The following is a 12,697-nucleotide window of genomic DNA, read 5'->3' as shown; positions in this document are numbered from 1 at the left end:
TGTGCTTAGAAGCCAAAAAGTGAAGCTTCAATTACTTTTGCCCCAACCACTAAAGCAAGTAGAAACAGGACAACCTTCCACAAAGAATTTTTTTTAAAAAGATGCTGGAATCCTGTTATTTGGTGTTCTCTCACAGTTCCAAGCAAGGTGAGAGGAGCCACGCAAAACGCAGTTTTAAAGTCTCGGCCATCCCGAGACTTTCTTACTATATAAAGGGGAAATTAATAAAAGAAGAAAAAGAGAAATAATACACTGCATTTTCTTTCCCTACCATAATTTTTCAATTTTCTTTAGAGAAATGCCAGCCAATAACTAATTAGAACCATATCCTTTGTTATCCCAGTGGGAAGTATACCAATGGATTTAAGAACAAATGTTAATGAGAACTTAAAAAAATTAGTAATCTGGAACTTTGGTTTCCCCTCAGTGTAAAAACAAAATTCTCTCCTTTAATGCTATTTTTATAGTTGGTGAAACAACATGGACAGAATCCATCAACAAGAAGCTAAGCTGTCTAGCCAGTGAGCACCCTGAATCGCGGGTGCCCTGGGTTTTTCACTGTTGTTATCACAGAATTGGCATCCCAAGATCACAGATTTCTAAGCACACCAATTTCAAATAAGAGAGACAAAAACTCAAAGTTACAGAAAAGGAATTTGTTTTACATCTCTTTGGTTTCAAGGGGGAAAATAATTTCTTCCAAAGTGAGTACATAGCTGTTGTAATTTCCAAGAGTATATTTTCCATAAGAAACACAGCTGGAGTCCTTTTACCTGGTATATCACCACAAATAAGAATATTTCTAGGATCCAGTCTTGAGTTGCCTATTCGTGAACATCAAGGAGCAGAAACTACCTCCTTGAAAACTGGACTTGTTTTATTTTTTTAATAAACTTATTTACTTTATTTATTTTTGGCTGCATTGGGTCTTCCTTGCTGTGTGTGGCTGGGCTTTCTCTAGTTGTGGCAAGCGGGGGCTACTCTTCTTTGAGGTACGTGGGCTTCTCACTGCGGTGGCTTTTCTTGTAGAGCATGGACTCTAGGCACGCGGGCTTCAGTAGTTGTGGCTCTAGGGCTCTAGAGCGCAGGCTCAGTAGTTGTGGCGCATGGGCTCCTCAGCATGTGGGATCTTCCCCCACCAGGGCTCGAACCTGGGTTCCCTGAATTGGCAGGCGGATTCTTAACCACTGCGCCACCAGGGAAGCCCTGGACTTGTTTTAGACAACAAAGTGAACTACAGAATGTGAGTCAGAAAAGCTCTGAGCAAAAATAAATTTTTAATATGCTAACGCACCATGGTTTGGGCACGGGCCAGCAATCTGAACTGTATTTTCAAATGAGGTTCTGCCCTGTGTCATCCAGACTCTCATCCTGGTGGAATTAGCAAGTCCAGGCTGGAGCCACAGACCACTTTTTTTTCATGTAAAAGGACTGCCCAGAGCGCACTGAACTAGGCACGGCCTATGTCATATCAGATATTCTCCTTTTCGGAAAAAAAGCTTTAAGCATTTGCAAAACATCTCAATTTGCCCCATATTTTTTACTATCCAGCAAATTTATTTCCCCCACTTGTTGTGGAGGAAAACACAACAATAGGCCTTAGGTCTGTAACATTTTACCATCACTGTGTATTTGCAAAAGCTAGAATTCATTCGTATTGCCCAATAAGGACATTATTTTACATGGCCTTTGGTCTACAACAGAAAATGGACATAACAATGAAAATATTTCTTGATAAAGCACTTTCTGGACATTACTCCTCCCCAAAACGATCATAAAAACCACCACCAAGGAAAACAAAGGATTCCCATGTTTTAAAGCAAAAAAGGACTGGTTATTCATATTCAGGCACCATATAAATCAAATATGGGCAAGATCACCTAAAAAGTGTTTAAAACGCCAAGCTTTGCCTCTGTGTGGTTAGTGAGCCCATGTTTCTCCAATGTTAAATTTACAAACTGTATTTGTTAAACTGTATTTCATACTTTAAATACCAAGTCTGTACCTTACACTGCTTCCATGGATGATTTACTCGAGACATATGGGGTCACAGTCTAAGCCTTTTACTCGACTAAGTTTAAATCATGCTTCTCAACAAGATTCTGTACACATTAAAGCAGCACATGGCAGCCCTAAACGCCCCCAGAAGAGCCCTTCTCCTGTCCACTCCATAAAATGAGAGTTTCCTCCGGAAAGGAAGGGGCTGGATTCACACGTTGCATCAGGCATACTAATTAAGCAAAAGTGCTCCAAAACTTTTTCTGTTTCGATTCATGGCAAAATTTCCTGAATTTGTTTTATTAAAACAGACATCTTCATCCAACAGACACACTCAAAAATCAAAGCTAATTTCAGCAGCAAACCGCGGGGGGGGCGGGGGGGCGGCGGGAGATGAGAAGTTGACAGCAAGGTATAAATTTCCCCCAATCCTCGTTCTTCCGGTCAATCTGCACCTATGGGATCGGTTCAGCGTTTAATTCGATGTCAAGGCAACACTGGCCCACCAACCAAGCAACTAAGAGCTGCACGGACGGGTCTGGTCCGGTGCCCGAGAGGCATCTGGTGAGGATGGCTGGACAGCCAGACAATGAAAGGCTCCCCGGGGGCCACTAGTTCAGCCCGGGGTAGGGGTTGGGGGCGGAGGGAAGGCGAAGGCAGACGAGCGAGCTCCTTCTCGCCCGAAGCCACGGTCAGCGGCCGACACCCCCCCACCAAAGGGCGCCTGGCGGCCTAGCCTCGGCCTTCGGGTCCCCGGCCACAGCCGGAGAGAGCCCCAGGAAAGCCGATTTCTCTCGGAAAGAGAGGAAACTTCCTGGTTCACGCATTATGGGTAGGGGGCTAGCGCCCTCCCCCACCACCACAGGTATCCGCGGGGAGTCTAGCGCTGAGGGAAAGGAAGCGGCCCCTCCCTGCGCCTCTGCCTGGGGGTGGGGGTCACCGAGTCGCGACCCCCGAGCGCAGCCACCCCCTAACTCGAGGCTTCCCACCATGGGGGAACCGGGCTCTCGACTCCCCAGGACGCGAGTCGGGGTCCCAGGGGTTTCAAACTTCCCCAGCGGGCGCGGCCTGGCATCGGCACAGAGGAGTTGCCGCGGGAGCCGCTAGCCGGCGAGGTTCCGGGACGGGGAGGCGGGCAGAGGCAGGGGACGCTGAGGAGCAGGAGGGGAAGCTCGTGCACGACGGAGAAGGGGGCGGAGGGGGCGCCGGGGTGGGGGGCGGCGAGGACCCGGCTCCCGGGAACTCGCGGGCTGCGCACCCAGGCCGGGGACGCCGACGAGGCCGGAGCCGCCGACGAGGCCGGCGCAGCTCACCTTCCTGTGCTTCTCCTTGTAGGGCAGCGCCAACCACGGCATGTCCCGCACGAAGTCCTGCCACTGCCGCTGGTCCTGGTCCGAGGACACGAAGACAATCTCCAGGCGGCGCCGCGACTCGGGTTCCGCCGCCGCCCCGGCCCCCGGCCCCGGGCCGGCCCCAGCCCCTGGCCCGGCCGCCGCGTCCCCCCGCAGGCGGCCGTAGAAGGCGGCCAGGCTGGCGCTGAGCTGCGCGCAGGGGGCGCTCAGGCTACAGCCGAAGTAGAGCCCGAGCAGCGAGATGCCGCGGGCAGCCAACGAGTGCACGTCCACCTCCTCGCCGCCGCCCGTCACCAGCTTCTCTCCCAGCAGCTCCTCCAGGAAACCCGACATCCTGGCCCACCGCTGCCCAGGCACGCGGGCACCCGGGCAGGCAGGCGGCGGCGACCGCGCTCCCTCGGTCCGCGCGGCGGGCAGAGGCGGCAGCAGCAGCGGCGGCGGCGGCGGCGGCGGGCACTGGGGAAAAGAAAGCCCCGCCCGTGGGGCCCGCCCACGCCACGCCCCCTTAGTAGCAGTGCTAGCCGCCTAGGCACTGGCTGCTGCAGAGGGCGTAGGGGGCGCGGGCTCCCGCCGCGTGGCCGAAGTGCTCGGGAGACAACCCTGGCGGAGGACTTCCCATCTTCACACAATGTTACCTTCATCACGCTAGGTCTTGCTCGGCACTTACTTCTCTGTGTGTGTGTTTCATGTTCTCTACTATAAGAGGACTGGATGACGCCACCTCTTTTATTTCTTGTAGCTTCTGATCTAGTGCTAGGCACATGGGAGGGAATCCATAAGTACTTGTGGGTTGATCGCAGGACTCACTGTGGGATTTCAGTCCCCAGGTCGCCGCGGCCATTTCCTCACCAGCGATTGGCTGTCTTCCATCTCCACAAATATAGGGACCAGATGCCACGGCATCTCTAAATCGAAGCTGGCTGCTTTCCTGAACCGGTTCCGTGGCTTCTATTAAGTCTGTTGATAGTTGAGAAAAATTCTAGAGATTTTTTTTTCCCCCAGCTGGCAAGACGCTACCCTATGGTTAGAGAGAACCTGGATTAAACAGGTGGTCTGTGGCAAGTCTTCCGGCCTCGCCACCCCGACACACACACAGTCGAAAAAATAAAATGTACACCATGCCCACCCGCAACAGAGGAACAACAGTGTGTCCGCTCAGCTACCAACAGCCCAGTGAAAGGATGGGACGCCCCTCTCACTGCCCTCCACCAGGCTTTTGCAAGTTATTTCTTGGACATCTACCGCCATCTAGTGGAAACGTTGAAAAAGAAAACGAGATACTGGCAGCCAAGCAGAATGTCTATATTTTATAGCGGCTTTCCACACATGCAAACACACACACACAAATCATAGCCTGCTTAACAAGAGTTCATTTAAACCTCAGAATATAACTGCAAGCTTTGGGCAGAAACACAAATCTTCACGCTTAAGGTTCCCAATTTTCTGGGATAGAACATGGAATTGTACTAGTTTTCGGTTCAGTGAAATGTCACCACATAAAGCGGTGAAAGAGGTGGAGGTGGAGGCGGGCGCCACGAGTGGACTGGCAATCTCTTGAAACGATATCTACTTTCTCAGCATCCACCTAACACTGCTGCTCATTTCACAAGTAGGATCTTTGGACTGAGGATTGCCTTTAGGCAGGCAAGAGACCTATGATAAAGGCGAATTCCAAGCTCATTTTTAGTGTCATACCAAAATTCTGTGCGACTGCAGGGACAGTATTATTATCCAACACATGGAAAGCATCGCTTTTTAGTGAAAACATGTAAAAGCTATTAACAGCAGACATTAAGTTGTTAGATATCTTTTAAAATACTGAAAGTGGGTTAAAGTGTTTTATTTTCTCATCCAAATCATATTTGAAACACCCGTGGGTGGGTTACATCAGGCCCCATCCAAAGCATGTGAGACAGATAGATTCCTACACCCTGACGTTTTCAAGTGAACACTGAAGATATGGAAGGGGACCATAAACATCCTATGGGAGATGAGGGACAAAGTATTTGGTGTGGAGGGAGGTGAGGAGGGAATTAGGGGGGATTGCAAATTGGGGAAATAGTGAAGTCATTATTAGAGTACTTAACTTTGGTATACTATACGCAAGTCTGTATAAAGAGGTGGTATGTTCAGTATTTTCCTTTTATTATTTGACAGGAAAACACTTTCTACTGGAGTGTGTCCAAACCAGCATCTGGCACCTGGGAAAGTGAGAGTTTGAACATACTACACATGAAATATAAATAAAATTTAGAGAATTGTTGGTGCAGCAGGCCTTGGTTAGATGCCAAATACTGCAGCTGCCTTTTAAAGGGGTGTGGAAAGAGGGGATTTGCAATGGAAATGATTCCAAAATCATAGTTCTAGTGGGTGTTTGTTACAAGAAGAAGCCTGAGGAGACTCACTGGGTTTCCTGTAAAGAATAGCCAACATCCTTTGGCTTATGGAAAGCACTCTCTCTGAGTACACGGTTCAAGAGACCCACTTAAAGAAAATGTCCCAACTGGTATTTAGCTAGTTAGGTTACATGAATTGACCTGCTATTCTGCAAATTATTATTGTTTTAAAATATGTGTTAGGGAGCCACAACATACCTGACATTTATAGCACTTACACATTAGAGTTTTTCTTTGGGGAAACTGCATTCTAAGGCACATGATGTCATACAAAACATGCACAGAACAAATACATATTTGTCACCTTTAAGAGTCATAAATCATATTCCTTGGTCTTCAGTTATAGTAGCATAAGGGCACAAAGATGTATGTGTACAGATAGTTATTGATACATTGGTGAAATCAGAAAAAGACTGGAAAACTGGAAAGAGCCTAACTATGTATCAATGAGGAGGATTAAAGGATGGCACATTCATCACTTGGGATACAATCTAGTCATTGAAAGGAATTAAGGAGATGTACACTGTATCAGCACAGAGCTCTGTGTCTGTGCTCTCCAGAGAAAGAGAACCAATACAGAGAGAGATTTGCTATAAGGAATTGGTTCACATGATTATGGAGACTGAGAAGTCCCAAGGTCTGCAGTCAGCAAGCTGGAGACTCAGATAACTGATGGTATAGTTAGTTCCAGTCTGAGTCCAAAGATTGGAAAATCAGGGGAGCTGATGGTGTAAGTTCTAGCTGATGGTGAGTCCAAAGGCAGGGGAAGACCTATGTCCCAGCTCTAAGACAGGCAGAGAGAGTGAATTCCCCCTTACTTTTTATTCTATCCAGGCCTTCAACTGATTGGATGAGGCCCACCCACATTGGGAAGGCAACTGCTTTACTCTGTCTACTGTTTTACATGTTAATCTCATCCAGAAACACCCTCACAGACACACCCAGAATTATGTTTAACCAAATATCTGGATACTCGGGACTTCCCTGGTGGCACAGTGGTTAAGACTCCATGTTCCCAATGCAGGGGGCATGGGTTCGATCCCTGGTCAGGGAACTAGATCCTGCCTGCATGCCATAACTAAGAGTTCACGTGCCGCAACTAAGAGTTCGCATGCCACAACTAAGGAGCCCGTATGTCACAACTAAGGAGCCAGGTGAGCCGCAACTAAGGACCCTGAAAGCCACAACTAAGGAGCCTGCCTGCCGCAACTAAGAGCTGGCACAACCAAATAAATAAATAAATATTTTTAAAAGTATCTGGGTACTCTGCACCCCAGTCAATTTGACACACAAAATTAAACATCACATGTCTACCCCTTGTCAATTTGGCACCCATATGCATCTCCTTAAACCATACTTACTCTCCAAATAAAGACAATAACAAGATCATAATCCTGCCTAAAATGATACAAGTATCATGTATACAAGCAAAAATGCACTGACTCCATCCCCATAAGAGACGGTAAAGTCGTTGAGGATGTTTATTCACCTTGATATCCCGTAACTTAAGTACGATGATGTAAAATTAACAATACTTAAATACTACAATATAAAGTCAATACATTTTATGTTACATTATAAGGAAATAAGAGATAAAAGGAACAAAGATGTTTGCCAAATACAAACACACACACATATATTCATAACAAGGAAGAAATACTCATGACAATATAGCCCTCATTTCTATAACTGATCATGAGATCATAGCTGGTATTTATAACCACCTTCTTCTACTATCTTTTTTTTATGCCTTTTGACTTCAGCAAGCACCTCAGCTGGTCGTGGTTCTTTACCTGGTGGAGTGACTCAAACCCTCATTCCTGAAGGGTCTAGGCCATTAGTAGTCCTGCCAGGACTAGGTTATTGTAGTATTCCTTTGACCTTAATCACAGGGTATGATAACTAAGAGATGCCCTAAGGGGTCTCCCATATTGCAGATACGCTCTTCCTTACCTTCACTGTTGACCAGTGGTCCAATTTCCCCTTGGTGGTCAGGATCAATCATTCCACCCAACAGAGTAACTCCCTTCTTTGCCTGTTAACTCAGAGGCATGAGATGCCCAAAGTGGCCAGGTGGCAGTCTTAACTTCCTGTGCAATGGAATCACTGTTGTTTCTCCTGGTGGAGGCACTCCTCCATTTGGAACTAAGACCTGTAGGCCAGCAGAGCATGACGTTGTGGGAACAAGAAGCAAACATTTTGCTAGCAGGTCACTAGGGGTAATAGTGATCGGTGCCCCTCCCATTTCCACCTCCCGATTCCTGGCTCCGCAACCCTAGCTATGGGAGAAACAGCACCTTATACTGGATGCTAATTCACAGCACACAGAGTCTTCTGGAGAACCTTGCCCGGGCCCTGCAAAGTGCTGCCACCTAACTAGTGCTGTAAACCGAATGTTCAAAAGGCCATTCTACTCTTCCACCAAACCAGCTGCTTCAGAGTGGTGAGGAACATGGTAACCAGTGAATTCCATGAGCCTGTAACTTACTTGTGCCTTCAGGGCCTGCTTGGGCCCAATCGCATATATTCCACATCCATCTGATGATGAAGTGTCCCTGTGCACACCCAACCTTATGGCTTGGTGGGGCAGATAACACCCAGTTCATGACGGACAGCTCAGGTAGCGTGGTAACTGATGCATGGTGGCCCAAGTGTTCAGCCTCTATGAAGATCCAGTAGCAGGCCACGTACTGTTTCTCCAAAGGTGAGTAGTTATCCACAGAGAATGGCAGGCCTCACCTACAGGGGCTGCCAAAGTCTCCAAATAGCATCCCTATCTGCCTGTGACCTACCTCAAGCACCATCGGATCTGATGGGTCATATGGCCCAAGGGACAGGGCAGTTTGTACAGCAGCCTGGAACTTCTGCAGAGTCTTCCCATGTTTGGGGACCCCCTCAAAACCAACAACTTTTGTGGTCACTCAGTAAACAGGCCAGAGTAACACACCCAAATGAGGAATATACTGGGCACACTATGGCCTAGTCAAGTTGACACATAAAACTAACCATCTCTTGCACTGATATGAAATATCTCTAAGATGTAACACAAGAGAAAGTAAGGTGCAGAATAGGTAGGAAAGACTAAGCTACCACTTGTAAATTTTTTTTTTTTTTTTTTTTTTTTTTTGCGGTACGTGGGCCTCTCACTGTTGTGGCCTCTCCCGTTGTGGAGCACAGGCTCCGGACGCGCAGGCTCAGCGGTCATGGCTCACGGGCCCAGCCGCTCCGCGGCATGTGGGATCTTCCCGGACTGGGGCACGAACCCGTGTCCCCTGCACTGGCAGGCGTACTCTCAACCACTGCACCACCAGGGAAGCCCCACTTGTAAATTTTTAAGTGGAGAAAAAAACATATATATGTATACACAAATATAATGCTTATGTATGGAGGAAACATATCTGGAAAGACACTTAAGAAATAGTAACAGGGGACTTCCCTGGTGGTCCGGTGGTTCAGACTCTGCGCTTCCAATGCCGGGGGCACGGGTTCGATCCCTGGTGGTGAACTAAGATCCCACATACCGCGCAGTGCAGCCCAAAAAAAAAAAAAAAAAAAAAGAGGAAAATGAAAAAGAAATAGTAACAGGTTGCTTAGGGAAGGGAATTGAAGAACAGGGAATAAATGTGAGAAAAATATGGAAGGTATTATCTAGTCCAAAAAGAAAGTACTTTTTGCATTTTCAAATAAGAACTTATTCAAGGATAAGATGCTATAAATGGAGAAAGAAATATTTAAAGTACATCAGGACGTCTCAGAATAAAAGAGACAGAATGTCTCACATACACAAATTCAAATGCCATTAAAACAAAGCTGTTAAAAAAAAAAAACAAAAAAACAAAACAAAGCTGTTAGCACAAAATGAATACTTTGATTATAAAAGTTTTCCAAGTCCACTTAGTTCAAGAAATAATTGAGTCAACAAAATGTGAATCAAAATTGATTCAAACAAAAAATGTATTCCATTTAATTGGGAGTTCCCTGTAAAAGGATTTTACCTGTAGATTAATGCCCTAGTACAGTTTTTGCATCTGTTTTATTGTTTCCTTTTTTAAAAGCTGGGCTTTGGTGGCAGATCCACTGATAAGGGAAATTGCTGGATAGAGAGGTAAGTGAAACAAAATATGGAGTGAGATTTGACAAAGATCAAGATGAGGGAAGGGAGAGAGGGGCATTGCCCTCACTGGTTACAGCAGAAGTGTGCTGCTTCTCTTTCTGGGACCAACTTGATATGTAACCTCGGGAATTCACCATCATAGTTCTTTCTATATTTCATTTTATCCCTCAGCAAAGCAGGAGTCCGGTCTCTAGTTTTTGAAGCCTCTTAACTCTTTTCTGAGTCAGAAGTGTGAGGTGCTAGAAAAACATGATGCATATTCCTACTTGCCTCCAATACTTTTCAGAGCAGATCTCAGGATCACAACTTGTCATCAATGTGACCCTACTGCAGATCTAGCCAGAGTGTATGACTCATTGCCTGAGTCTGAAATAGGTCCTAAACATCCACCGACTGCCAGACTATAGGTCAAATCTCCAATATAGCTTTTCATAAGCAAAGTCAAAGCAACAGCAGAAGAGATAGTAAGCAAATCTGGATTGCTGGGTCTGGGTGAGTAAATAAAACCTCCAAACAGTTATGCTGTGGAAGAAATCTGCTCTAGAACATGAAGACCACCCATCAGAATCAGAGTCTAAGCATCTCTCACTGGAAACAGTACAGGATACCTCTGTTGTCACCATGGCTATCATAGGTCAAAGGTAAAAAGAATTAAGAAATAATAATAATAAATATTTTGTAACAATTTACACTTGACTGAGGACAAGGCACAGATCAAAGAAATGACACTGAGTCCAAAAGTCCAAACTCACCTCCCAAACACTAAAGACCACACATTGTTGCGAATGATTCTGAGCCACCACTTTCAGATCCAAAAGAGATTATCAAAAGCAGAGATCTGAGAGACTTCGCTGGCGGTCCAGTGGTTAAGACTCCATGTTTCCACTGCAGGGGCACGGGTTCGATCGCTGGTTGGGGAAATAAGATCCCGCATGCCGCATGGCACGGCATGGCATGGCCAAAAATTTTTTTAAAAGAAAAACATGTTTAAATGGTTAAAATAGCACATTAAAAAAAGAAAGCAGACAACCAGGAATGGAAATATTCGAGGAAGCACTAAACTTGGGCGGAAGCATATGTGTCTTCCTGGGCACAAGTTGTAGAAGCAACACACCAAGTTTAGGCTTTATCCTGGCACAGAGAAGAATTCTGAGCAGGGCACATGATCACGCTTCAGTGCTGAAAGACCATTCTGTGGATGGTTTGAAGAAGAGCAAGATAGGAGGCATGCAGACCAATTAAGAGTCTATTAAGTGAGGGCTTTCCCGGTGGTGCAGTGGTTAAGAATCTGCCTGCCAATGCAGAGGACACAAGTTCAAGCCCTGGTCCGGGAAGATCCCACATGCCGTGGAGCAACTAAGCCCGTGCACCACAACTACTGAGCCTGCCCTCTAAAGCCCGTGAGCCACAACTACTGAGCCCACGTGCCACAACTACTGAAGCCCGTGCGCCTAGAGCCCGTGCTCTGCAACAGGAGAAGCCACCGCAATGAGAAGCCCGCTCACCGCAACTAGAGAAAGCCCGCGCATAGCAACAAAGACCCGACACAGCCAAAAATAAATAAAATAAGTAAATTTTTAAAAAAAAGCTTTAAATACAAAGTCACTTGTCCAGTACCCACCACACATGGTGACTCAGTTGGCTACCCAGAGTACCTATGTGGCCAGACCTCCTGCCAGCGATGGGACTATTCAGACTACTCACTGTTACCAAATTCACAGCCAACTCAGATCCACGTAGGACACACTGCACTTCTCAACTTGGACCTCCTCATTCTATCCCACTCCTGCTATTTCTTTTATTTCTGCACTCCTGACATGCTGAGAGAACTAGAGGCCAGCCAGGCTCTCCCAGACACCTGGGGTGAGAGACGATCAGGCTCTCCTCCAGTTCAGCACCTCCCCATCTGTGCCCTGACCTGGAGTCCTTCAAGTGATGGGTCATCAACTCAGAGTGTTCTGACTTCCTACGACCCTGCCTGTGAATCTCATTCATCCTGAAGTGTCTCCTTTCTGACCCACTGAGATATCGCCCCACCTCTGTATCCTTGCGGCCAGAACAGACAACCTGTAACGTGAGAGCAGCTGGACTTTTAGTGAAGCTGTGGCCAGATAAAGTCCCTAGGGTGCTGGCAAAGATTCAGGCCAGGGAAACAGACATAAGAAACCACTTCTCTCTTTCGGAATATGCTTGAAGAGGTTCAAGTTTTCCATCAGGTGAAACGCATTCTACCTATGGAAGGAGATGGGTGGGGGAAGAGAGATACCAGATCAGTGTATCTGTGTCTCCATCTGTGATTCGGGCCATTATGTTCCATAAAAGGCTCCCTCCCTCACTCACCATGGTTACAGTGGATCTCACCACATGCTGACTTGGCTCGTACCTGAAATCTGAGGCAGACCCTTCATTTAGGGATTAATTATTGCTCTCTAACTAGTCCCAGGGATTGTTTAGATCATTCCTTGCTTTCCAAGGCCACCTTGCCTGGGACTTGCCTAGGGCCCTGTCCCAACTTCTCTCAGATCCAGCTTCAGCTCTTAAGACCTCAGCATGAATCAGAGCCCTGGGCCCCTCACTCATCTGGAAGGAATGGGTGGTTGGCAGGGTGTGTTGAGTTAGAGGTGCCTACAGGAAATGTCTGGTTCTTGTGTTGATGAGAAGGGTCGAAGCTGGAGATTAAGATTTGGGAGTCATTCCTGCATTAGAGGTGGTAGTAGAAGCTACGAGTGCGGATGAGTTGCTCAGGTAGAGTGAGCTGCATGAGAAAATAAAGGATGAAGCCCTGAGAGGACCAACAGGAAAAGTTCAGGCAGCGGTGCCTGCGCCGAAGACGGAGA

The 12,697-nt window shown here is 46.9% G+C and overlaps 1 protein-coding gene and 1 long non-coding RNA gene across 4 annotated transcripts in view; one reads left to right on the top strand and one right to left on the bottom strand.

Annotated features, from left to right (window-relative positions):
- Window positions 1-3,817, bottom strand: part of NXN (nucleoredoxin) — a 141,548-nt gene extending 137,731 nt beyond the window's left edge. The window contains exon 1 of one of the 3 annotated variants that reach the window (XM_033423306.2): window positions 3,312-3,817. In XM_033423306.2, coding sequence (XP_033279197.1) covers window positions 3,312-3,683 — 372 coding nt within the window. In that variant the 5' untranslated portion in view covers window positions 3,684-3,817. The remainder of the gene's footprint in view (window positions 1-3,311) is intronic. The other 2 variants (XM_004267083.3, XM_033423307.2) reach the window with 2 other exon arrangements.
- LOC125962089 (uncharacterized) overlaps window positions 1-12,697 on the top strand; it is a 279,527-nt gene that overhangs the window by 88,464 nt on the left and 178,366 nt on the right. The gene's annotated exons all lie outside the window — the stretch shown is intronic.

This window comes from Orcinus orca, chromosome 19 (genome assembly GCF_937001465.1).
Source record: "Orcinus orca chromosome 19, mOrcOrc1.1, whole genome shotgun sequence".
In the NCBI taxonomy this organism is placed as follows: domain Eukaryota; kingdom Metazoa; phylum Chordata; class Mammalia; order Artiodactyla; family Delphinidae; genus Orcinus; species Orcinus orca.
This window is presented reverse-complemented; position numbering and strand designations above follow the sequence as displayed.